The 26,195-nt window shown below is 38.5% G+C and overlaps 1 protein-coding gene across 2 annotated transcripts in view; it reads left to right on the top strand.

Moving 5' to 3' along the window:
• The window catches only part of DPY19L3 (dpy-19 like C-mannosyltransferase 3), a 74,788-nt gene that overhangs the window by 9,937 nt on the left and 38,656 nt on the right, over positions 1 to 26,195 (top strand). For both annotated transcript variants that reach the window (XM_027516022.1, XM_027516023.1), the window contains 5 exons: positions 14,233 to 14,323; positions 21,704 to 21,825; positions 22,401 to 22,546; positions 24,489 to 24,612; positions 25,151 to 25,285. In XM_027516022.1, the coding sequence (XP_027371823.1) occupies positions 14,233 to 14,323; positions 21,704 to 21,825; positions 22,401 to 22,546; positions 24,489 to 24,612; positions 25,151 to 25,285 (618 nt within the window). The remainder of the gene's footprint in view (positions 1 to 14,232; positions 14,324 to 21,703; positions 21,826 to 22,400; positions 22,547 to 24,488; positions 24,613 to 25,150; positions 25,286 to 26,195) is intronic.

Here is a 26,195-nt window from a genome sequence, read left to right as displayed (position 1 = left end):
TGCTTTTCAATATACAATTGTATATTTTCATGAACAATTATTATGTAAATAATGATAGCTATATAATTTAATCTTTTTGGCATTTTTATACCCTTGGTCATTTCACTGTTTCCTTGCTCCCCAGTTTGGGGTAGATTGTTTCTGACTGTGTGGGTAGAGCCCTAAAATTGCTTACTTCTCATTTTAAAGTGACAGGATAAAGATGTCAGTTCTCTTCCTTTTTTTTAGAATTACTTCAGAGCAATTGAGAAAATGAAAAATAGTCAAATTCCTTCTTTGATGAAACTAAAGAGTCCTGTAATCTGGAATCGCAGTATATGAGGAAGGGCTGCCAAATTCAGTGAAACTCCTAGGAGTGTAGAAAGACGCTGAGAGAGGAATCTCAAAGCTGCAGATTTTAGAAAAACCTGCCAAAGTTTAGTCCTCCAAACTCACTGGCATATCCTAGGTTGGGGGGCGTGGTGGCTAATGGGACTGGATGTAAGGAGCAATGACGGAAGCTTTCCTGGAGACACTCTGATGTGAAAGAGAAACAAGACAGACAGGCTGAAACGCATCACAGAAACACGCCATTTTTATAAAAGTTTAGAAGTTTAGGAAGACCAGGATAAAGAGAGAAAACTTGCATTTTCAACAGCCCCACAGCTGCCAATCTCTGTTCAGTAAACTGAGGAGAAGACTAAAACCGCACTCTGTAATCCACTCTGAAGCACCAGAAAAATTCTTGCAGGCCTAAGTTATGGCCCAGGCCTCTCCCCTGTATGAACTTCTGACGTGTAGCTGATTGGGTAAGAACTTGCCACATTCAGAAATTACTTAATACTCAAAAAGGAGCTAGTACAGGATCTGTACAATGATACTGCAAGAAAAAAGGGAAGAGAAAATCGAGAGCAAATGACACATGAAGAATAGTCACCAGAAAACTTTTACAGCAGAGACAAGAAGGTTCTAGCCAATCCTGTCACACTGAAAAGCAAACAGAATGCAGTGTTTGCCACTGTAGAAGGTGAATCCAGATTAGGAATATAGCAAGGTATGTACCATCTTTAAAGAGAAGTAGGAAGATGACAAAAGGAAATGAAACTTGAGCTGACAGAACTTAGTCAATAAATAGAATATTTAAAGATATAATCATAATAGATAGAAATCATGACTACAGGAGGCCAGAACCTGCAGAAAGCACAGAGAAATGTTGGACGGGACTGATTACACAAAATAAAATTAGTAAAGTTAAAATATTAAAGAGAAGTGACAGCTGAGGAAAAACAGCACCCAGACTGCATAATTTGCGTCCCAAAGGAACCAAAACCATGAAACAGGAAAAGAAAAAAAGTTTAAATGTGTAATTCAAGAAAACTTTCCAAAAATAAAAGAAGACTTGAATCTACAAATTGAATAGGCACAGTGGGTCCCAGGAAGATTAGGCCTAGAAAAGTCGTTAGCAAGTTGTAGTTATGAAGTTGCTGTACTTGAGTAGTAAAGAACTTTTGGTCATCCAGACAAAAACATCAAGTTGCGTATAATAGGAGACAAAGGTCAACCTGGCTTCCACGTTTTCCATAGTCACACCTAGTGCTCCAAGACCACGAATGACGTCTAAGAAAGGGGTTTGCATATTTTAACCTGATTACTCCACCATATATGAAGCACCATACACATTTTTTTGACTCTGAGAAACATGTATTTTTAACAACACTTGGAGAAGTTGATAGAGGAAAAACTTTATCCTGTCAAGAGATAAAAGGCAAAACAGTGATAGAAAAATTGTCAGCGAAGTTCAAATTTATTTAACTCTAGGACTAAGACTAAATAGTTACAGAACAAAACATATGTGAACAATGTGAACGAATTGAAAGTCACTCAGTCATGTCTGACTCTTTATGACGCTATGAAGTATACAATCCATGGAATTCTCCAGACCAGAATACTGGAGTGGCCCTTTCCTTCTCCAGGGGATCTTCCAAACCAAGGGATTGAACCCAGGTCTCCCGCATTGCAGGTGGATTCTTTACCAGCTGAGCCACCGGGGAAGCCCATGAACAATGTAGTAACATGTAATAATGTTATTCTATAATAGTAACACACCACAGTGTAATAATAACATAATAGCACAAGTTAGAAGAGGAATTGGAAAGAGAAGGTAAAAGATGGTGGAGGTATCCTGATTTATCTTTTATAGCTAGAATTCAAAAAGTTTCAACTAAAAATCATGTCCAGAAACAGACACACAGTATATATATAATAGAACATTCCAAGAAAAATATCAAGTAAAATTGGCAGAGGAGAAATATGAATCTCATAATAAGATTGTTATTACTCCTTATAGGAAGTAAGTAGATACTGTCCATAGAGGTAAAGAAGTTATCCTCTGAGGTTATAAAGAAAGGTAACAAAAACATAAACCGTCCAAGTTAAAGACACATGTACACACATGCAACCACACACACACACATAGAAACAAGCAGACAAATCATGTAGCAAAGGATGTGTTCTGAAAAGCAGCAAAAAGCATCACACAAAATGTATTAACACAACTATATCCAGATCTTTTTGTTTAAGTAAGTGTCGATGGATTTTACTCATCTAATAAAAACTCTGGATCATAAAGCAAATCACATCATATATGCATAAGATCCTCCCAGAACAAAGTTACTTAGAGGGATTAGACCAAAGGTGTGGATAAAGACTTAATAAATGCAAAAGGGGGAAAGAAAGTCTCAAACAAAAAATTTTATTAAGTGAAGCAAAGAAGGTCAATGTGATATGACCTAAATCAAATCCCTAGTGATTATACAGTGGAAGTGACAAATAGATTCAAGGGGTTAGATCTGATAGACAGAGTGCTTGAAGAACAATGAATATTGTACAGGAGGCAGTGATCAAGATCGTCCCCAAGAAAAAGAAATGCAAAAAGGCAAAATGGTTGTCTGAGGAGGGCTTACAAATAACTGAGAAAAGAAGAGAAGCTGAAGGCAAAGGAGAAGGAAAGATATGCCCATCTGAATGCAGATTTCCAAAGAACAGCAAGGTATGATAAGAAAGTCTTCTTCAGTGATCAATGCAAAGAAATAGAGGGAAACAATAGAATGGGGAAGACTAGAGATCTCTTCAAGAAAATTAGAGATACCAAGGGAACATTTCATGCAAAGATGGACACAATAAAAGACAGAAATGATATGGACCTAACAGAAGCAAAAGATATTAAGAAAAGGTGGCAAGAATACACAAAAGAACTATACAAAAAAGATCTTAATGACCCAGATAATCCCAATGGTGTGATCACTCACCTTGAGCCAGACATCCTAGAGTGTGAAGTCAAGTGGGCCTTAGGAAGCATCACTACAAACAAAGCTAGTGGAGGTGATGGAATTCCAGCTGAGCTATTTCAAGTCCTAAAAGATGATGCTGTGAAAGTGCTGCACTCAATATTCCAGCAAATTTGGGAAACTCAGCAGTGGCCAGAGGACTGAAAAGGGTCAGTTATCATTCCAATCCCAAAGAAAGGCAATGCCAAAGAATGTTCAAACTACCACATAGTTGCACTCATCTCACACACTAGCAAAATAATGCTCAGAATTCTCCAACCAAGGCCTCAACAGTACGTGAACCAAGAACTTCCAGATGTACAAACTGGATTTAGAAAATGCAGAGGAACCAGAGATCAAATTGCCAACATCTGTTGGATCATTGAAAAACCAAGAGACTTCCAGAAAAACATATGCTTTATTGACTACACCAAAGCCTTTGACTGTGTAGATCACAACAAACTGGAAAATTCTTCAACAGATGGGAATACCAGACCACCTTCCCTGCCTCCTGAGAAATCTGTATGCAGGTCAAGAAGCAACAGTTAGAACCGGACATGGAAAAACGGGCTGGTTCCAAATTGGGAAAGGACTACATCAAGGCTGTATATTGTCACCCTGCTTATTTAACTTATATGCAGAGTACATCATGAGAAATGCTAGGCTGGATGAAGCACAAACTGGAATCAAGATTGCTGGGAGAAATATCAATAACCTCATGCAGATGACACCACCTTTGTGGCAGAAACTGAAGAGGAACTGAAGAGCCTCTTGATGAAAGTGAAAAAGCTGGCTTAAAACTTGGCATTCAAAAAACGAAGATCAGGGCATCTGGTCCCATCATGGCAAATAGATGGGGAAACAGTGGCTGACTTTATTTTTCTGGGCTCCAAAATCACTGCAGATGGTGACTGCAGCTATGAAATTAAAAGACAGTTGCTCCTTGGAAGAAAAGCTATGACCAACCTAGACAACATATTAAAAAGTAGAGAGATTATTTTGCCAACAAAGGTCTGTCTAGTCAAAGCTGTGGTTTTACTAGTAGTGAAATGTGGATATGAGAGTTGGACCATAAAGAAGGCTGGAGTGCCAAAAAATTGATGCTTTTGAACTGTGGTGTTGGAGAAGACTCTTGAGAGTCCCTAGGACTGCAAGGAGATCCAACCAGTCCATGCTAAAGGAAATCAGTCCTGAATATTCATTGGAAGGACTGATGCTGAAGCTGAAGCTCCAGTACTTTGGCCACCTTATGGGAAGAACTGACCCATTGGAAAAGATCCTGATGCTGGGGAAGATTGAAGGCAGGAGAAGGGGATGACAGAGGATGAGACAGTTGGATGGCATCACTGACTCGATGGATATGAGTTTGAATAAGCTCCAGGAGTTGGTGATGGACAGGGGAGCCTGGCGTGCTGCAGTCCATGGAGTTACAAAGAATTGGACACAACTGAGCAACTGAACTGAACTGAGGCAAAGAAGGACAGTGTTCCAGTGATAAACATACAGACTACAAATAGGACTATCTGTGTATCAAATAATCCAAATATTTACAAAGCAAAAACCACAGGAGATGCAGGAAGAATATAGAAATACACTAGTATTGAGTTTTAGTTCTTTCCCATTCATAGAAAAGCATGAGGACAAACATAAGTAAGGGGGGGGGGGCCCTCCCTGGTGGTCCAGTAGCTAGGAGTCCATGCTAGAGGGCCTGGGTTTCATCCTTGGTCAGGGAACTAGATCCCACATGCTGCAATTAAGGCCCAGTCAGCAAAATAAATATTTTTTTAAAATAAGGATATAAAGACCCAGTAATATTGAATATGATCTAAAGAGAGAACATACACTCATCTCCAGTTTCCACAGAACATTCACTAAAACATTGATAAATTAAGCCATAATGAAAATCTTGGTCCAAAAATACGGAAATTATATGATAATATTCTCTAGTCACAGTGTGATAGCACATAGTCTTGGCTTGTTCCTGACTTTGGGCATAAAGGTCACAATATCCCCTTTATTTAAATAAAGATTGGAGATAACTAATTAAAAAGAAAAATCAGTACCTTGAATTTTAAAAAGAATCTTTGACACAGGTAATTAAAACTGTAGAAATTACAAATGAAATCTAGAAAATATTGAAAACTATGTTTCAGAATTAATAAAATGAAAGTATTCAGAGGAAAATTTATAGCTGTTAATACTTTCATTATGAAATAAATGAATTATTCCACTTCTGAAGTCTCGCAACAGAAGGAAGAACTTTAATAAAAGAAATTGTCACCTCAACAGTAGGAAGACAGTTCATAAATGAATGGTTGTTTGGGGAATGAAAACTAAAAGATAAAGATGTGGTAGGAAGTGAAAATATCTAAAAATTACAAAGATCATGAAATATGGTCACAGAGAAATAACCATAAAGACCAAGAAATAGCCATAAAGGCCATGAAATAAGAAAGAGCCACATGATACTACTTTGTTTGATTTTATGCAAATTAGATGAGTGGGTAACATGGATGATTTTCTAGAATATAAATTACCAAAATGGTCCCAGTAAACACAAATTGTTTCTGTACATGTGATAGAGAAAACTTGGAAAACAACTTCCTAACCCCCACCCCCAAAATACCAGATGCTGTTGATTTTATGAAGGAATTCTGCCAAACTCTTAAAAAATTCCACTGCTGTTTGAGCTATTCTAGAACACTAAAGAGGAAGAAAATCTCCAAGATATTGTTATAAATCAAGAATTACACACTGAACCTGAGGATCAGAATGTAGCTACAGTCAGTTCTTCTTTCCACCAGTTATGATCTATAAAGTCATTGAGAACCGTGAGTTAGAGAATACCGAACCATTGCTTTTAGGGAAATATGTACATGTATATAGCACACTCATATCACACAGAGGTTACAGTCTTAAATCCTAAAATCTCCTCCTGGTAGATTCTATTTTCCTTTTTTTCACAAAAGAAAAAAAATGAGGTTCAGAAGTGTTACATGAGTCGCCTGAGGCCGTCCACTAATATTTGAAGGAGCTGGGATTCAAAGTTTGTCTACTGGCCCCGGAGCTGGGGCATCTTGCACTGTGCTGCTCTGCCCCTTACTGAAAGAGGAGATAGAATTATTGGCAGATGATGCAACTATATACCTGTTCACCCCAAGAGAATCTAAAGAATGGTTACAAGCAATAAGAAAATTCAGAATGTACCAGGGATTAATTATACTGAAGCTAAAATTAAATATACAGACGCCACGATAATTTTATTTTTACATTTGTCAAAACCTGAAATTAATAGGGAAGGAAGACTTCACATATGCCCTTTTTTTAAAAAGTGTTGCCTGGCAGTCCTAGAACACATCCATTCAGTCCCCAGCTCTCCTATGTGACTGTTTTAGCCTTGTCTTCCCTCTTCTTTACCAGACCTTCTCCAGTCTTCACTTCAGCTAGTGGCTGCTTCCTGTTTCACCATGTAGGGAAGGAAGAAATTATTTTTCCTACTACCCACCTAGGTTCTCTGGCTGGAGCCCCATAAATTGAACTGGCAAAAGATTAACAAGAGAAGAGCAGACAAATTTCTTTAATACAAGTTTTACGAGGCACAAACACCTTCATAATGAAACGACCCAAAGAAATCCTTAAACTTTTGCATTTTTGTACTGGATTTGATGAAGAATCGAAAGTAACGGGAGAATGTGATGGTGTGTGAGCCCAGGGCAGTACACTGGGGGAACACTGAGCAGGGCCTATTCATTCAGAGTCCTCTCAGCACCTCCATCTTCAGCGATGAGAGGTTCTTTTCCTCTCAGAAGCCACCTCTCACAAGAGTCTTAATGACGGCTTCTGGGGAGAAACGAAAGGTCAGAGTCCATTCTGCACCTGCCGTCCCTCCAGTTTCTTCAGCTTAGAGTGTTCAGTATGCCAAGGTGCCATATTTTGAGGTAACATGTTCTGAACTCTGTCAGCTGAGAAAGTAGAAGCAAACTGCAGAGATCGCCCGCCTGCCTCCACTCCGTAGCTGCCCACCTGCTCGCCGACGTCCTGCCCCACATGTGCCAGACCCGCGCCCCTGTCTTCCACTGATCCACATCGCTCTAGCAGTTACTTCTCTCTCACACTTTCTCCCATCCTGGACGGAATAGTCTACTCTACCCCTCTCCCCTTCCCTTGCACTTACTGTCCCATTTTTCAGCTCATCTTAACACCAAAATTCCCCCCCAAAGTTTGATGACTGGTCATTTGTGTTCCTCTCTTCCCCTTCTCTCTCTCAAACCCATTCCAATCAGGCTTCACCCATGATGTTGCGCTTAAAAATGTCTGGCTAAAGTCACAGATATCCCCCAAGTTACTTAACTGTGGGCTTCCCTTGTGGCTCGGCTGGTAAATAATCTGACTGCAATGTGAGAGACCTGGGTTTGACCCCTGTGTTGGAAAGATCCCTTGGAGAAGGGAAAGGCTACCCACTCTAGTATTCTGGCCAGGAGAATTCCATGGACTGTATGTATAGTCCATGGAATCACAAAGAGTCGGACACGACTGAGTGACTTTCTCACTTACTTTACTAACTGTAGTGGTCATTTCTCAGTCCTCATCTTACTTGACCTATTAGCATTTTTTTCTTGGCTCCAGTACACAGTCTCCTGGGTTTCCTCCTGCCTCTCCAGCGGCTCCTTTGACTCCTTTACAGGCTACTCCTCAGCCTCCCTAGTGACCTCTTATTGGCAGAGAACCCTAAGAATTAGCTCCTGTATTTTCCTGTCCACCCTCAACTGCTAAGAACAGTCTGTCTGTAGCTTTAAATAGCGTCTCTGTGGGCTTCCAAGGTGGCTCAATGGTCAAGAATCTGCCAGTGCAGGAGACGCAGGTTGGATCCCTGTGTTGGAAAGATGCCCTGGAGTAGGAAATGGTAACCCACTCCAGTATTCTTGTCTGGAAAATTCCATGGATAGAGGAGCCTGGCGGGCCGTAGCCCAGGGTGTTGCCAGGAGTTGGGCATGACTGAAGTGACTGAGCACGCACACACCATCTCTATGCTTACAGCTCCCAGATGTCCATCCCTGCTCAGACATCCCCCTGAACTTCAGACTTGTGTATTCAGGCACCTACTTGATCACCTGCATTTGTCCAATAGGCGTTTCTGATTTAACTGTCTTAAACACCTGACCTTCCCTGGCTGCAGGTGTTTCTCCTTAAAAACCAAATCTGTAAATAGCAACTTTGTCCTTCAGTGGCTCAGGATTTCTGTCCTTAGAGAATTCTAGTTCTTTCAAATGCCATTAAATCCTTTAGGAAATCCTATCAGTTTTCTTTCTGGCTGCACTGTGCAGCATGCAGGATCTTAGTTTCCTCACCAGGGATTGAACCCCCCCCCCCCCACCTCCAACCCACATTGGAAGCATGGAGTCTTTTTTTTTTTTTTTTGATTGGAAGATAATTTCTTTACAATATTGTGGTGAGTTTTGCCATACATCAACTTGAATCAGCCACGGGTGCACATGTGTCCCCCCGTCTTGAAACCCCACCATCAACCTCGCTCCCCACCCCATCCCTCTGGGTCGTCCCAGAGCACTGGCTTTGAGTACCCTGCTCATGCATCGAACTTGCACTGGTCATCTATTTTACATATGGTATACGTGTTTCAATGCTGTTCTCAAATCATCCTACTCTCGCCTTCTCCCACATATTCCAAAAGTCTGTTGTTTACATCTGTGTCTCTTTTGCTGCCTTGCATATAGGGTCGTTGTTACCATCTCTCTAAATTCCATATATATGTGTTAATATTACTGTATTGATGTTTCTCTTTCTGACTTACTTCACTCTGTATAATAGGCTCCAGTTTCATCCGTCTTATTAGAACTGACTTAAGTGCATTCTTTTTTATAGCTGAGTAATATTGCATTGTGTATGTGTACCACAGCGTCCTTATCCATTTGTCTGCCAATGGACATCTAGGTTGAGAACCATGGAGTCTTAACCACTGGACCACCAGGGAAGTCTCTCAGTTTTCTTTTGATAGTATCTAGAATCAGATCACCACTCACAACCTCCGCCTTTGTGTCTGCGAGGATTACTTCAGCAGCTCCCTTCCTGCTTTCCACGCTTTGCCCGTGCCCTGTGGAGACTATCCTGAGCATAACAGCCAGTGAGATTCTCCCGGATGTTTGGCAGTGTATGTCTCTGCTCAAAACCCTTCACACTCAAACACAGCATGCCTAACACCAAACTCCTACCTCACATCTCCCTACACACCCACCTTCTAGCTCAGGGCACGAGCCCAGAGTCCGTGTGCCTCCCAGACTCAGTGGTCAGCCTCCAACCCCTGCTTACATCTCAGATTCTGTCTCTGCCCCTCAGCCTCTCTGATACGACTACCCCTCCTTTGCTCCTTCTGCTCAAACCACCCTGTCTTCTCAGTGATCTCCAGGGTGCGTGTGGGCGGTTCTGACTGTTGAGCTCTCCCCTCAGACCTCCACGGGGCCCACTGCCTCACCTCTTCCAGTCTCTGGTCAGTGTCATTTCATCAATGAGACCTTCACTGCCCAGCTCCAGGGTCACAGTACCACCCCCTTCCCTTCCTATCCCTCTTCTCTGCTCTCCCTTTTATGTTCTACTGGTTTATTCTCTTCTCTTCCTGCTCTGGATTATAAATTCCATTAAGGCAGAGACTTGTGCCTCTTTTGTTCCCTGCTAAATCTCCTGGCAAAAGATTGCTTATAAATTGTTGGTGGTTAGTAGGTATTTGTTGAATGAATAAATGAATGGATGGATGGATGAATGAATGAGTGAATGAGGAGGATCAGTTGGATTAAAAAGATAACCAATCAGAAGCACCGAACCCAGTGGGGAGGCTAGGTTTTGGGTTTTTAAAAAATATTTATTTTTATTTATTTATGTAACTGCACAGGGTCTCAGTTACAGCACGCAGGATCTTCAGTCTTTGTTGTGGCATGCAGGATCTTTTTTTTTTTTAATTTTAGTTGCAGCATGCACACTCTTAGTCGGGTCATGTGTGATCTAATTCCTGACCCGGATCCAACCCAGGCCCCTGCAACCTGGGAACTCAGAGTCTTAGCCACTAGACCACCTGCGATGTCTGGGAGGCTAGTTGAATAGGCAAAGAAAAGTCATTCCTTTTCTCTTGATACCAGTCTTTGCTTGAATAATTATTTCCCTTTTTAAAAAATGCATTGTTCTTTCTCACTGAAACTCAAACTGCTTGGGGTCAAGGACTGAATTCTTAACACCTTTTATTTCCTCAGCAAATGAATGTTCAGTGATAAGGATAGGTAATTCTTATTTGGCTAAAAGTACTAAAGTCACTCACTTTTTGGAAGTCTTTTTACCTTATGCTAACATTTTTTCTTATTTATTTGATACTGTAGAATTTGCACATCTCCCCATTGAATACTCCTGCAAAGCAAGGAGCCTTTAGACCAAGTCAGGTTAATTGGCACGGTGGTAACTGGTAGAGCGGGGATAATAATTGCTTCAGCTGAGCCCAGAGGAAGTACTGTCACTCAGCTAGTCTAACCTGCTCACAAACACTGCTTGGCAACTGTCACTTGTCACTGCTTTCATCAACGCTAGGGCAAGAATCATCCCATTCTAACAGATGGACATGAATTTAACCAGACAATAAACCATGTATGTGCCATAAATATGTTTGCTGAGGGCATGATTCCCTGTACAGAACTTTAAGAACAGCTGTCTTATCATGAGCTACTGTTTCTTGGTGAGATGATTTGTTAACTGAATTCTGAAAGGTTACATTTATCTTTAATGTAATCTTTAACGTTAATGTGATCTTTAATGTTAGTTTTTCAGTGGCTTCCCCACTACCAGTTGCCTAGTTAATTGGGGGGCAGTTTTTATAAACAAAAGTTATTTACATGAGATTTTTAAAAGCTAATGATACGGTTTCTTTGCAAATTTGGTGTCATTTGGCTGAAAGGGCTTGTTACCTTTTGTATGTTGCCAGGGTATGCGTATCATTAATTGTGAGCTGTCATTTTTTTTTCTTGATGCTTATTTCTTTTTAATACTTCTGTTAAATTACCATATAAACTACTACTTACATGGTTTTAGCTGTACAATTTCTTAAAAATGCAATCTTTTGTCTTTCTCCTTTTTTCTGTCATTATCTTCAGAGACCATGTTTTTTTTTTATCCTTTCAACAGTGCTTCTTCCCCTGTGGAACTTGGGCAGGTTAAAATATGAAGTATTGTATTTGTTCATTTTACAATCTTTAGAGGGTAACTTCTATTGGTGTGCATTTTCATTGGCACTATCCACCAGGCAAAGCATAAATTGCTGTATAAAAACTGGAAAAGCGTTTGAATGAGTAAAGCAGATGTTCTCCTAGCATGAAGCAGATGTAAAACTTGCAAGTGTCTGTCTAATAAAGTACAGCATTTGGTTCTATGCAGCTGGTGCTAAGATTACCAATTAATCATGTCGAAATGCATTTTTACTAATCAGGATCCCCTCTGTTCTTTACACGTTCTGGGTATGTTAGAGAGAGAGATGGGGCACAGAAGTGGCTTTCTACTTTTAGTACTTTGAGCAGTGTTTTTTTTTTTTTTTTTTCTTTTTCCTCATCTTTATGAAGTCAGTCTCCTTTTATTTCTAAAAGTGTGTCAGATTGGAAGCCCCCTACATGTGAATGGCTGGTTTGGTTCTCCAGTTTGGTTGGGCATGTGAGTTTGATGTTAGAATATTCCACTGAAAGCAGCCATACTTTGAACACTTTAAGGCAGCAGGAGAGAAGGAAAGGAATGTAATATACTTAATGGTTTGGGGTTTTTTTTTTATTATTTGTATGGACAAAAGCTAATATTTGCTTAATGTCAATTCCTAGCTGCTGTGATTACTTGATCAAGGAGGAGGTTGAACATTCTCGGAACAAGTGATACAATTTAGTTTTATGTTATCAAAAGCAATGGAGCAGGTTTTGCTGAAAGATTGAAGGTGAATGGATTAATGTGACTGCTAAGAAGATAAAACTTTGTAGCTATAAAAGATACAGCACAGATCAGTAGCCAATGTAAAGGCTAAAAGAGCTGTATCATTTTCTGTCCTTTTTATAAAGCAACTGTGCTCATGAAGTTACCTTTTCAGAACCTCATGGGCCTGAAATATTTGCTTTTGTGTTTGATTTCCCAAGGATAAATTTGTTTTCTGTGAAAGGCAACTCAGTATATAAGAAGTTTTGCTACCCTGTATCTCCTGGCTTTTTAAAAAAGAGTTAATAATGATAAAATGTTAACAGTTTGTTTCAGTATCACTAAGCGGATGTTTACACACTCTTTTGAAAGTTGAATATTTCTTCAGTGCTCTATTCATGAATTGATTTATAATACTTTTTTAAAGGGTAGGAGAAATATTTCTTTAAGTATCATAAGGGCAAAAGGAAATACATTGCATAATTTCCAGATCTGAAGGTAAATAGCATGAATGGTTCTTTTAATGAAATGTTTATTATTATTTGAAAAATAATTGGAGACGGGGAAAGCAAAGATGTGCTAAAAGAAGTTATCGACTAGAAAGTAAGATTTTCTGTGCTTTTCTTCCCCAATAAAGCTGAATTTGTGGAATATGGATCTGCTGTATAGGAAAAAAACATAGATGGTATTATGTTTTCAACTGTGCTACAGAACCTGGTCTTTTTAAATACTGGTGTTAAGAATCTATAATAACATAGGTTATAAAAATTTTTGTTCATTTATATTATTTTATATATATATGAAATTAAGGTCTAAGAATATTAATAGGATGATTCTAGAAAGTTCCCCATGCTTGTTACCAATTGCCTCCATATTTTGTATTACTGATTTAAATCTTAAACTTCATAAAAGCATCTTGCAACCAAATTGACTAATAGCTACTACTTTAGATTTTCAGTTCTTCTAAAATTGAATATTTATATAAAAGCAGTTTAATATTTCTTATATCCATTTTCCTACAAGAAAATCTTTCCACCAAGGCTACACTTATCAGAGTACAATTCATATGTAAGAGATCTGCCCCATTTTACTAAGAATACCTTATATTCTTAGAATAAAATGATTATCAATCTTATATAATATTATTAGCTTTTAGGCAAGTATCTGATGCAATTGTAGTTCTTTTTATTTGAGGGACTTTTTTCTATGTCCCTATTTTGTTTCTAAGTAACAGTACGTAAGAATGGTGTTTTTTTAAGGTTTTAATTTGTATGAAGTAAAAAAACATTAACTCCAGAACATTAACTTAAATGGAACTAGTTTTCTCCATTGTTAAAAATTACTTGTTAAAACGAAAATTTTAAACATCCACAAAAATAGAATAGTAAAATCAACCCCTATAATATATACCCAGCTTCAATAATTATTAGGCTTCTATTGCTTATTTATTTATTGAAGCATATTAATAGTTGATATATAGTATTACATAAGTTACAGGTATACAATATAGTCATTCACAATTTTTAAAGGTTGTATTCCATTTATAGTTATTACAAAATGTAGGCTATATTCCCTGTCTTATACAGTATGTCCTTATAGATTATATTTTTTTAACTTTTTGTTTTATTTTAGGGTATAGCTGGTTAACAGACAGTGTTGTGAGTTTCAGGTGAACAGTAAAGGGACTCAGCCATACATATACATATTATGTATCAAGCCTTCCATTGTCTTCTATTGGGGTATAGCTGATTAGCAGAAAATGTCATGATAGTTTCAGGAGAACAGCAAAGGGACTCAGCTATACATATACATGTATGTATCAAGCCTTCCATTGTTTTTATTTGCCAACATTTCTTAAGACTATTTTGTCAGAAGTTTTTTGTTGTTTTTTTTTAAGTTGTAGTTCTGTGTCCTGTTTCTACAGTGACAGTAGATGTTTAAACAAAAACTAGGTCAAGTAAACCCAATAAACCTCACTTTATTTCAGGAAGTGGAGCGAGAAATCTCATTCAGGACAGAATGCGGACTGTATTACTCCTACTACAAGCAGATGCTGCAGGCTCCTACCCTCATGCAAGGTAATCACAACCAGCAGTCTTATTTAGGATCTACTGCATTCTTTTTAATATTCCAGCCAAAATATACTTCTGCACTAATACATTTTAAATGTTTTATAGGGCTGGTGTAGTTTTTCTTTGTACTTGTATGTTTTTCCTTAACATAATCAATCCATGAAGATGTTTTGCTTGGGAAGAAGTTATGTATAATATTGTATGTAATTCTCCTCCCTTTGCGTCTCAGCTGTACTCCATCCCAAATTATCTGTTTGCATTTTCTTGGTTTTACTGTTGTTGTTGTTGTTTCGTGATCATTTTGGAAAAGGTCTCTGTATTTAAAAGCAGTGTTGTCTGAAAACAGGAGACATTTTGGCAATACAAATGAGAATTACAGTTGTCTTTTTTGTCTCCAGTGCCCCCATTCATTCCTTTATTTTGCAATTACCTTTTTCCTCCATTTTCTGTGTTTAGTGGTTTAGTGTGTACTCTCTACCTTTACTCCATTTAATGGAACCCCCCCACAAAAGGCTCTCTCCTACTTAATATACGCTTTATATCCTTAATATGGGTGCAGTGACAGAGAATTGCCTTTCTCTAGGCTTTGTTTGGAATCAGGTATATTTTTGGCAAGTATTTGTCACAGGTAATGTTTTGTACTTCTAATTTCATCACAATAGGAGACTTGAAATTTTGGCCGCCTTTCATTTTAGTGCCATAAAAGTTAATCAGTTGACTCCTGTGTAGATAATCACATTCAGACATAATAAGGTGAATTACCCACCAGCCTTGCACTTAATGGTTTTAGCAGCCATTGATGACTATTGCCTATGTACATTATTTCAATAGTTACAAAAGTGACTGTCATTCCTCCTGCATTTATTACCCGAAACTCTGTTATATAGAAAACCTTTTTCTCATCAGCTGTTTGGTTACCCTGAAGTAGTTTATTAAAAAAAAAAAAATGTCAGGGTAAATGTTGATTTCTCATCCCATATAGTTGATCCTCATTATTCACGGATTCAATATTTGCACATTCACGTACTCACTGAAACTCACGTGTAACCGCGGAGTCAATAGTTTTGGTGCCTTCATGGTCATCAACAAGCGTGTGCACAGCAGGGACAAGTTTCAGTTGCCTGGTGTGCGTGTCCCAGCTGAAGTGGACAAGGTGACACACTGCTTTCATGCTCCAGCTCTCAGACTACAGAGTCCTTGTCACAGTCTGTTTAGTGCCATGTTTTTTGCATTTTGGGGCTTTTTGTTGATGACTTTGATATTTAAAGTGATCCCCAAGCATAGCACTGGAGTGCTATATAGTCTTCTTAAATGCGAGAAGGCTGTGCTGAAGGCATACGGAGAAAATACATGTGTTAGATAAGCATTGTTCAGTTGTGAGTTAAGAGTGCTGTTGAGTTAAATGTTTATGAATCAACAAATGGTGTCTTTAGACAAAAACTTATATAAATGAAGGTCATGTGTTGACCATTTGATGAAAACACATGACCAGAAGCTTGGAAGAACCTAACCCTGTTTTTTTTCCTACTCTTTCAGTATTGCTCAGTTTTCTTTGCAATTTTATATAACATAACTACAGTGAGTATGAGAATCAACTGTCCTTACTAGTTCTCAAAATTATGAGTTGCTTCTCTAGCATTCTCTAAAGCAGTGGTTCTTATTGAAGGGCAGTTGTTGTCCCTGGGGGACAACTGGAATGTCCACAGATCTTTTGATAGTTGCAATTTAGAGGGGAGCGAGTGAGTGTGCTACTGGAATTTAGTGAGCAGAGGGCAGAGATGTTTCTAAACATCGTGCAATGCTCAGGACGGTCCCCAGAACAAAGAATTATCAGGACTAAAATATCAAAATACAGGTAGTGCTGAAGTTGAGAAACTCTGCTCTAAAGGTGAATAATGAGTATTTTCTAAGTATCACTGTGAGCGCAGTAGTTGATATTTCAGTTCATTTAAGTCATTTGTTAAGATTATTCTTTTGGAAGTGTTCATATATATAAAAATGTAGAACTCGCTAATGGGTTTGCAGTCAAGTATCACTCAGCTACAGTGGTTACCAATTTATGACCAATCTTGTCTCCTCACTACCCCCCACCCTCAACCTGGATTATTTTGGAGTAATTCCAAGACCTCATATTGCTTCATCTGTAAATATGTCAGTATATTTCTCTAAAGAATGGCAACTCCTTTTTGTAAATATAACCAAGTTGTCATTGTCACAAATAAGAAATGACTTAGTATCAAATATCCACTCAGTATTCTCATTTTCCTGATTGTCTTATAGATTTTTGATGTGGTTTTTTGAGATCCAAGTAAAGCTCATCCACTGCAATCTTTTGCTGTGTCTCTTTCTTTTAAGCTAAAGATTTCTTGCCATCGTTTTTTCTTGTAATTCCTTGTTGAAAACAAACACGGATTGCTTTGTCTGTGAGTTTTCCACCTGCTGGGCTTTGCGGAGCCCCAGTGGCTGCATCCGGTGTTTCTCTGTTGGCTGAATTTCCTGTTGATTGGCAGTTAGATCCAGAGTGTTGCCCAGATTTAGGTTCTGCTTTTTGGCAAGAATACTTTATAGGTGGTGTTGTACAGTTCCACGTCAGGGAATGCACAGTTCTTTCTTTTGGAGTTAGGCCTAAGCCATCCATTACTGAATTCTCAGCCTTTCACCTATTGGTTTGACACCACTGATGATCACTACCTAAATCTGTTCATTGTATCATGACACATGTCATGATAATCCAAGTCTATAATTCCTGCCATCGTTATCAGATGGAATTCCTCTCTAAAGAAAAACATTTTCTCAACTATTTGGCAACCCAGAATTTTAATTCCTAAAGGAAAGATGGGAGAAGTACTGATCCTTTCCTTTTGTTGTAGAATGAGTTACATCTCTTGCATCCCCTAAAGGTTTGCTTTCTTAAATATCACCATAAATGCATGGATTTCTAACATATTTGACGTGTTTCAATCTTTTGCATTATTCTTCTTACAACAAACTGTCCGATCCTTGGGCAGTGGGATCAGCTTCTGTCTCTCTGATATGACTCCTGTAGTCTTTGCAGACTCCCTTGTTTTTGGCATGACACATCCTTTCAAACCCATTTTGTGTGTTTTCTACCCCTGGCTTAGAATCAGCTGTTTCTCCAGAGGAGCCCCAGTCCTCTTTCATGGCTATCTAGAGACCACATTCTGGGTACTCAAGGCCTTTACTGCTGCTAATTTGGTCTTTGTTTCCAGACCATTTTAGTGAGCAGAGCTAGGAAATGTGATTTTTTTTTCCCCCTGAGAGAAAATATGAATATAGCTATTTTTAGTTCAAATTTAGAGCAAGGTTTTACTTTTTCAACTTTATATTTGTATCTTTTTTATTTAAGTCAAAAATTTTGACTTCTTATGACATTAACATCACTTATCTATTTTTTGCTGCTGTGTATAATACTTATAGTGTAGAAATGATAATATTGCTACCAACAGTGTGACTGCCTGAAAAACAAAGCTGTCTTTGTAATTCTTTTTTATTTTTGTATTTTTTGTTTGTTTGGTTTTTGCCTTTGGCCACACCGTGTGACTTATTGGACCTTAGTTCCCTGGCCAGGGATTGAACCTGGACCCATGGCAGTGAGAGCGTGGATTCCTAACCACTGGGCCACCAGGGATTTTTGTCCTTAGGATGTAGCCTCCTAGAAATTTATAGTCACATTTCTCTATTCTCAAGAACACTGGAAAGAGGTTTTGTTGTTGTTGTTTTTTTTTAATACCAACTCAGTAGGTATCTTTGTTTTATCTTGCTTTTCATTTTCAGGGATTGCTTTGTAAAACATTTTTATATATATTTCTATATTTATTTTTTAAATGTTTACATGGTTCCTAAGTCAAAACTATAAAACAGGGGGCATTCAGGAAAGTCCTCCTCTCATCTCCACCCTGTTTCTTTTCTTACCCTTAAGGTAACTATTTTTATTAGTTTTTGGTTTATTATTCTACAGTTAATATTTTCAGTGTAAGCAAATATTTTATATATTCTTATTTTCCCTTTTACTTAGAAAAATCCCTGCTTACTGAACACACTGTTCTTTATTTTGCTTTTTTTTTTTTTACTTGACTGAAATCTTCATCACTCTGTAGTAGAATATCATGATGTTCCTCATTTATTTACTTACTTACATTCTTGCAGTGGCACAGCAGTCCTTTGTGTGGGTCACCATATTTTATTCGAGTAGCCTTCTTGTCTGCACGGAATGCCGTAGCAAACTAACATAGACTGGGCGGCTTAAAAAACAGAGATTTATTTTCTCACAGTTCTGCAAGCTGGCAGTCTGAGATGAGACTGCCAGCACAGTTGGGCTCTGGCGAGGACTCTCTGGGTTTGTTCATGGCCACCTCTGCACCCTCACGTGGAGGAGAGACAGAGAGCAAGCTCTCTAGTGTCTCTTCTGATAAGGGCACTAATCCCATCATGAGGGTCCCCCTCTTCTAACCTTCATCTCTACCTAATTACATCCCAAAGGCTCATCTTCAAATACCATTGCACTGGGGGTCCTTAGGACTTTGACATGGACAGGAGGCACTTACAGACTCCATAACACTCCTACATTGGTCTAGTGGGACTGCTGTAACGAAATAACACAGACTGGGCGGCTTAAACAGTATAATTTTTTTTTTTTTCAGTTGTGAAGGCCAGAGGTCTACAATCAGGTACTGTCAGGGTTGGTCTCTAGTGAAGCCTCTTTCTGGCTTGTAGATGGCCCCATTCTTGCCGTGGTCTTAGATGGCCTTTCCGCCGTGTGTATTCTTAGAGAGACGGAGAGAGTCCCCTTTTGTCAGTTCCTCTCCTTATAAGGACAGCAGTCCTGTCAGATTAAGGTCCCACCCTATGACCTCACATATTAAAGTTTTTACCTCCTTATAGACCCTATCCAAATATAGACACATTGGAATTAAGGCTTCAACATAGAAATCTAGGGAGACATGGTTCAGTCCATAACACCTCCCATTGATGGACTTTGGAGTTGCATGCATAACTTTGTACCTATGTCATTGTCTTTTTGCCAGTCTGTCTTTGAAAATAATTCCTAGACATGGGCTTCCTGGATCAAAGAGTAAATGCATATGTAATTTTCCTAGGTGTTGCCAAATTCTCTTGCTGCTGCTGCTGCTAAGTCTCTTCAGTCATGTCCGACTCTGTGCGACCCCATAGACAGCAGCCCATCAGGCTCTGCCGTCCCTGGGATTCTCCAGGCAAGAACACTGGAGTGGGTTGCCATTTCCTTCTCCATTGCGTGAAAGTGAAAAGTGAAAGTGAAGTCGCTCAGTCGCATCCGACTCGTAGCGACCCCATGGACTGTAGCCCACCAGGCTCCTCCATCCATGGGATTTTCTAGTCAAGAGTACTGGAGTGGCTTGCCATTGCCTTCTCTAGGCCAAATTCTCTTACATAAGGATTATATCATTTTGCCTTCCCAGCTACACTGTATGAAAGTACCTTCAGTTCAGTTCAGTCACTCAGTCATGTCCGACTCTGTGACCCCATGGACTGCAGCACACCAGGCTTCCCTGTCCATCACCAGCTCCTGGAGCTTTCTCAAACTTATGTCCATCAAGTCGGTGATGCCATCCAACCATCTTATCCTCTGTTGTCCCCTTCTCCTCCTGCCTTCAATCTTTCCCAGCATCAGGGTCTTTTCCTATGAGGCAGTCCTTTGCATAAGGTGACCAAAGTACTGGAGCTTCAGCTTCAGCATCAGTCTTTCCAATGAATATTCAGGGTTGATTTCCTTTAGGAATGACTGGTTTGATATCCTTGTAGTACAAGGGACTCCCAAGCATCTTCTCCAATAACACAATTCAAAAGCATCAATTCTTCGGCACTCAGCATTCTTTATGGTCCAACTGTCACATCCATACTTGACTACTGGAAAAACCATAGCTTTGACTAGATGGACCTTTGTCAGCAAAGTGATGTCTCTGCTTTTTAATACGCTGTCTAGGTTTGTCATAGCTTTTCTTCCAAGGAGCGAGCATCTTTTAATTTCATGGCTGCAGTCACCATCTGCAGTGATTTTGGAGCCCAAGAAAAGAAAGTCTGTCACTGTTTCCATGGTTTCCCCATCTATATGCCATGAAGTGATGGGACTGGATGCCATGCTATTTGTTCTTTGAATGTTGAGTTTTAAGCCAGCTTTTTCACTCTCCTCTTGCACTTTCATCAAGAGGCTCTTTAGTTCCTCTTCGCTTTCTGCCATAAGGGTGGTGTCATCTGCATATCTGAGGTTATTGATATTTCTCCCAGCAATTTTGAATCCGATTTGTGCTTTCTCCACTAGGCATTTCGCATGATGTACTCTGCATGTAAGCAGGGTGATAATATACAGCCTTGACACACTCCTTTCCCTTATAGGCTCACTAATAGAATATATTGTCAAGCTTGATTGTTTCCAAGCTGGTAGTTGAGAAGTGTTATCTCAGTGAAGTTTTAATTTGCATTTCTAGTAGGGGTAAGGTTGAGCATCTTTTCAAATGTGTAAGAACTGTGTGCATGTTCTTCTGTAAACTGTCTATTCATACCTTCTGTTGAATAGTCGACTTGGTTGCAGTAACAGGTGACCAAATTACAGCAGTGGAATTCTTTAACAACAGATTTATTTCTCACTCTTATTATCCAACCCCTATGTAGAACATACTGTTATCACAGCAGAGGGGAAAGCAAGGTTGCTAGTGGAAACATGTTGGATTCTGGAAACATAGTGGAAACATAGTAAATTCTGCTGATATGACCTCTGTCACATCCACTCACATGCCGTTGCTCAGAGCAAGTCATATGGCCAAACCCCTCCCAGGGGAGTAAGGGAGGCTTCATGTATTCTCCCCAAGGAGGTCCTAATAGGCCCCATGACAGGAAGGCAGGGCAGGAAAATATAAAATCCTTTGTGCAAATTTCTGTAGAAGATTCTCTCACATCACGAAAGTTATAATTTACTTATGTTTGTGTAAACATTTAAACAAGTGTCCATGTGATATATTGGGGGGTAAGCTCTGTGTGGGTGGTGGTGGTGTTTAGTCGTTAAGTTGTGTCCGACTCTTTTGCAACCCCATTTACCGTAGCCTGCCAGGCTTCTCTGTGCATGGAGTTCTCCAGGCAAGAATACTGGAGTGGTTGCTCTGCCCTCTTCCAAGGGATCTACCCAACCCAGGGATCAAACCCGCATCTCCTGCATTGCATTTCAGGTGGATTCTTTACCGCTGAGCCACCTGGGAAGCCCAAGCTTTTTTGGATAGGACTATATTATGTCCCCAATATCTAGCACATTCTCTGACATATATTAAAGAATCTGTGAATAGTTTTGAATGAATAATTATAATTATCTTTTCCTGAATTTTCAAATATTAATCTTAGGTTTTCGTGGCTTAATATATGATAACAAAACGGAATCTATGAGGACAATTAACCTCCTTCAACGAATGAATATTTACCAAGAGGTTTTTCTCAGTATTTTATATAGAGTTCTGCCCATACAGGTACGTTGTGATCTGTGACATTGAATTTAATATCCGATGAAAGTCAAAGTGTTGAAATGTTTTTCTGATCTTCAGCTGTCTTGATATAAAAACAACAGTATGCTAATTTTCTCTTTACATATTGTGAATTTTGCTTTTTATTTGTATTTTATAAGATATTTTTACATATAGATACTTCGAGGCTTATAAGTGTGCAGTTTGAAAGCTGGTAAGTATTTTCAATTGGAAATGTGTAATCACTCTTCATTTACCTTTGAATTAAAAAAAAGAAAAGAAAAACCTGGAAGATTAGCAGATCACAGTGACCCTCCTCACCTAAATAAGGGAATGCTAGACAAAACTAGGTGTAAAACTTTTCTGAAGCCAAAGTGCTCAGGAACTTCCCTCTTCTGCTCTTGATACTGAGAAAGAAGGCTGCTTGCACACTTTTACATGGGAAGGAGTGATGTGTGCTTATTTCTTGGTATTGATACCAAACTTCTAAATACTAAATTTCCACTTGCATGTTTTTTAAGTGGCAATGAGTAGGAGTAGGAGTTCTGTAACAAACATTTTTTTATCATTCCCTTTTACAGAAATATATAGAACCGGTTTATTTTTATATTTACACCTTATTTGGACTCCAAGCAATTTATGTCACAGCTCTTTACATAACCAGCTGGCTCCTGAGTGGTACGTGGCTTTCAGGACTGTTAGCAGCCTTCTGGTACGTCACAAATAGGTGAGTAGGAATCAGTATTCCTTTCTCCCTTTCTAAAGTGTAAGTTTAGAAAATGAAGTTACTTCATTTCCAGTTTAAAGAAGGTAGTTCTTCCATGTGTGAGAGTATTTTCTCTTTGGGGAAGCCCTGGTGGCTCAGTGGTAAAGAATCCACCTGCAGTGCCGGAGACATGGGTCTGATCCCTGGGTTGGGAAGATCCCTTGGAGAAGTAAGTGGCAACCGCCTCCAGTATTCTTGCCTGGAAAATTCCATGAACAGAGGAGCCTGGCATGATACAGTCCATGGAGTTGAAAAAGAATCACATATGACTTGGTGACTAAACAACCACCATTTTCTCTTTGGGTTACTTCGTGAAGTTTTTATTTAGTAACATAGGAAGTCCTACTTCTGTATTAATATATCTACAACTGAGGAACAAAACATTGAATTGTAAGTCAAGAGGATCATCTATAATAGTCCCAATTCTGTTACTAACTTGCTGTATGATTAATATTTCTCTAGTCATAAGTCTCATTTCTTAAAACGTTTGATAATAGCTTTATTATCAACCTCAATAAAATTGTGTGGAGCTCCTAATTAGCAAAGCATAAAGCACTGTACAAACGTAAGGAAGTTCTTACATTATTTAATTAATATATATAAATTTCCAAATACCAGAACATTCTGAAGTAGCATTTTTAAAAAACATATTCAAGATATATCGAATTATTGCCTGACCCGTAAAAGCAACATCAATATTCAGTATCAGTCTTAAAATTTGAACATGAGTTCAAATGCTAGTTAAACCTCAACAAATTACTTTTTATTATAACATTATTGAGTGGTTACTATATGCCAAGCACTTTACATTAGTGCTTTATATTATTATTTTAGCAACCTTATAGTGTAGGTACTATTATTATTACTATTTCAGAGATGAAGTAATTGAAGCTTAAAAGGTTGAGTTTTATAGTATATATTATATATATAAATATATGTAAAAGGTTAAATTATATGCATAGACATGTATATGAGACTATTTATTAGGCATATATATTTATATAGAAAGCTATACACATACACACATGCACACACATGCTGAGTTTTAATCAGAATTCAGATGCAAAGTGTGAGACTGCTGTGTTATGCTGCTTCTTAACATTTTAATCTAACATATAATTCCTGCTAAAAGTCAAATTTGCTTCTATTAGAAGTAAATAAAAGACATTTGTTGGAAACCTAGTGTGTGTAGGAATGGTTCTTGTACTGGGTGTACAAACTTGAAAGCTATTCTTGCCCTCTGGGGGTTCACATTCTAGGGGGGGTGTGGGTCAAGCAGTTTTTACCAGCATTTTTTAAATTTATTTATTTTTTATTGAAGGATAAGTGCTTTACAGAATTTTGTTGTTTTCTGTCAAACCTCAACATGAATCAGCCATAGGTATACATATATCCCCTCCCTTTTAAACCTCCCATCTCCCCACCCCACCCCACCCGTCTAGGTTGATACAGAGCCCCTGTTTGAGTTTCCTAGGCCATACAGCAAATTCCTGTTGGCTATCTATTTTACATATGATAATGTAATTTTCCATGTTACTCTTTCCACACATCCCACCCTCTCCTCCCCTCTCCACATGTCCATAAGTCTATTCTCTGTCTGTTTCTCTATTGCTGCTCTGTAAATAAATTCTTCAGTACCATTTTTACCAGTTATTAATCAATGACAAAATTAAGACTCGAGTATAAAACACTACCAGTTCTACCCCTGTCTACCTGTGGACAGGTTATTTAAATTTTCCCAATGACAGTTTTATGTTACAGGGATGATGATAGGGACAAATTATTGAGAACCAAGAACCAAAATCTAAATATACTTAATGTAACACGTCTTTGACTTCAGGAAGTCTTTGAGGTAGCGATAGTAAAAATTACCCCTTTGGCCCTTCGTGTTTTCCGTGTACAGAATAGATACCACAAGGGTGGAGTTTACCATCCCCCTGAGAGAGAATTGGGCGCTGCCATTCTTTGCAATCCAGATAGCAGCAATTACATACTTCCTGAGACCAAACTTACAGCCTCTTTCTCAAGTAAGTTTTTACAATCCTTTGTGTCTATTTTTAGTTCTCCAGTTTTATCTTAGAAGCTTCAGAAAATGTGATGTTCATAGTGTCCCCGTGTCTGTTGATAGTTCTTATTCCACGACTAGTTTTTTAACTTGAGTTAAAATTTTTTCCCAAGCCTTTCCCTACTTTACAAAGAAAATGTTTTCATTTTCGATGTTAAAAATGTTCTTTGTATCATCTGCCCTTAAATAGTTGCAGCAAACCCACACAAAATTCCTGCAGAGCTGTCAGAATTTTTAAGCGATTGCTCTTGAGATGTGACTTGGTGCATTATCGCCTCCATAATAATATGGAGTACACATACTGTATGTGAATATTTATATGCAAAGTGTCACTTTAGGATATTTAGAGCATAAGTAACAAATGCAAGAGTTTTCAGAGCAACATTTTATAGTTTTTTTCTGTTTTGTTTATAGAGATATTGGCTGCTCTTGAGAACACTTGTCTGAGAGGCTTTTTATTAGTAGAGACGTGTAAATTATATAAGATTTTCTTTTTACAGAGGCTGACACTTCTTGCCATTTTCATATCAACTTTTCTCTTTAGTCTAACATGGCAATTTAATCAGTTTATGATGCTGATGCAAGCATTAGTGCTGTTCATACTGGACTCCCTAGACATGTTGCCAGCAATGAAGGTAAGCTTTGCTTTCTTTTCTCAGTTGAGATGGTCATTGTTTAATGTTTTATATCATAGAATGAGCTCAGAATATGCACGTGCTTAATGATAAAGTTGAAGCTGCTTCTTAACTGTAATGTAAATATGTTGTGGTCAGTTGATGTTGAGTGATTTATACAGCCTAGTTTGATGATTTTAACTTTTATCTTGCTTATTTTACATTAAAAGACATATTTATTTGGAGCACAAGTGTCTGAGTCAATTGTCCTTTATAGAGTTTACTTAAATGTTAAAATATGGGATAGCTGTTTTAAAATGTATTACTGTGTATTACCCCATCCTTTCTCCCCCCAAGGAAATCAGTGGACGTGTAACAACTTTTCTGTGGTACTTTATAAAATGTTCATAGTAACGTTTACCATGTGGGATCTGAATCCCTGTTGATTGGCCAGAGGCCACCTACGAAATAAGAAAATTATGAAGGAAACCATTGTTTGTCTCCCAGTGTGTGCTGCTGTCATTTAACTGCATGGTTTTTGTCACGTGCAGAACTATGTTATGATGTATTGTGTATAATTTTAAGTTGCTCATAGTTACTATTCTAAAGTAACAGTAACTTAAGTATTTCCCAAGTACAATGAAATATTATCTCCAGACCTAGGGCAGCAATATAATCTCATAGAGAAGAGTTGAGCTCACATATTCCATGTCAGAAGAGGTGTAGCAATCTTTGAAAACTGACTGAATCTGAATTAGGAAACATTAAAATCAGTCAGCACAGAAAACACAGGTGGGAACCCATATAAGATGTCTCATCCATTGGGAGTTTGCCATCTAACTTGGAAAATGAAGATGTCTACACAATTAGATGTCTAATATATACATCTATATATCTATCTCTCTCTATATATATAGATAGATAGACGTCA

Source organism: Bos indicus x Bos taurus, chromosome 18 (assembly GCF_003369695.1).
Source record: "Bos indicus x Bos taurus breed Angus x Brahman F1 hybrid chromosome 18, Bos_hybrid_MaternalHap_v2.0, whole genome shotgun sequence".
In the NCBI taxonomy this organism is placed as follows: Eukaryota; Metazoa; Chordata; class Mammalia; order Artiodactyla; family Bovidae; genus Bos; species Bos indicus x Bos taurus.
This window is presented reverse-complemented; position numbering and strand designations above follow the sequence as displayed.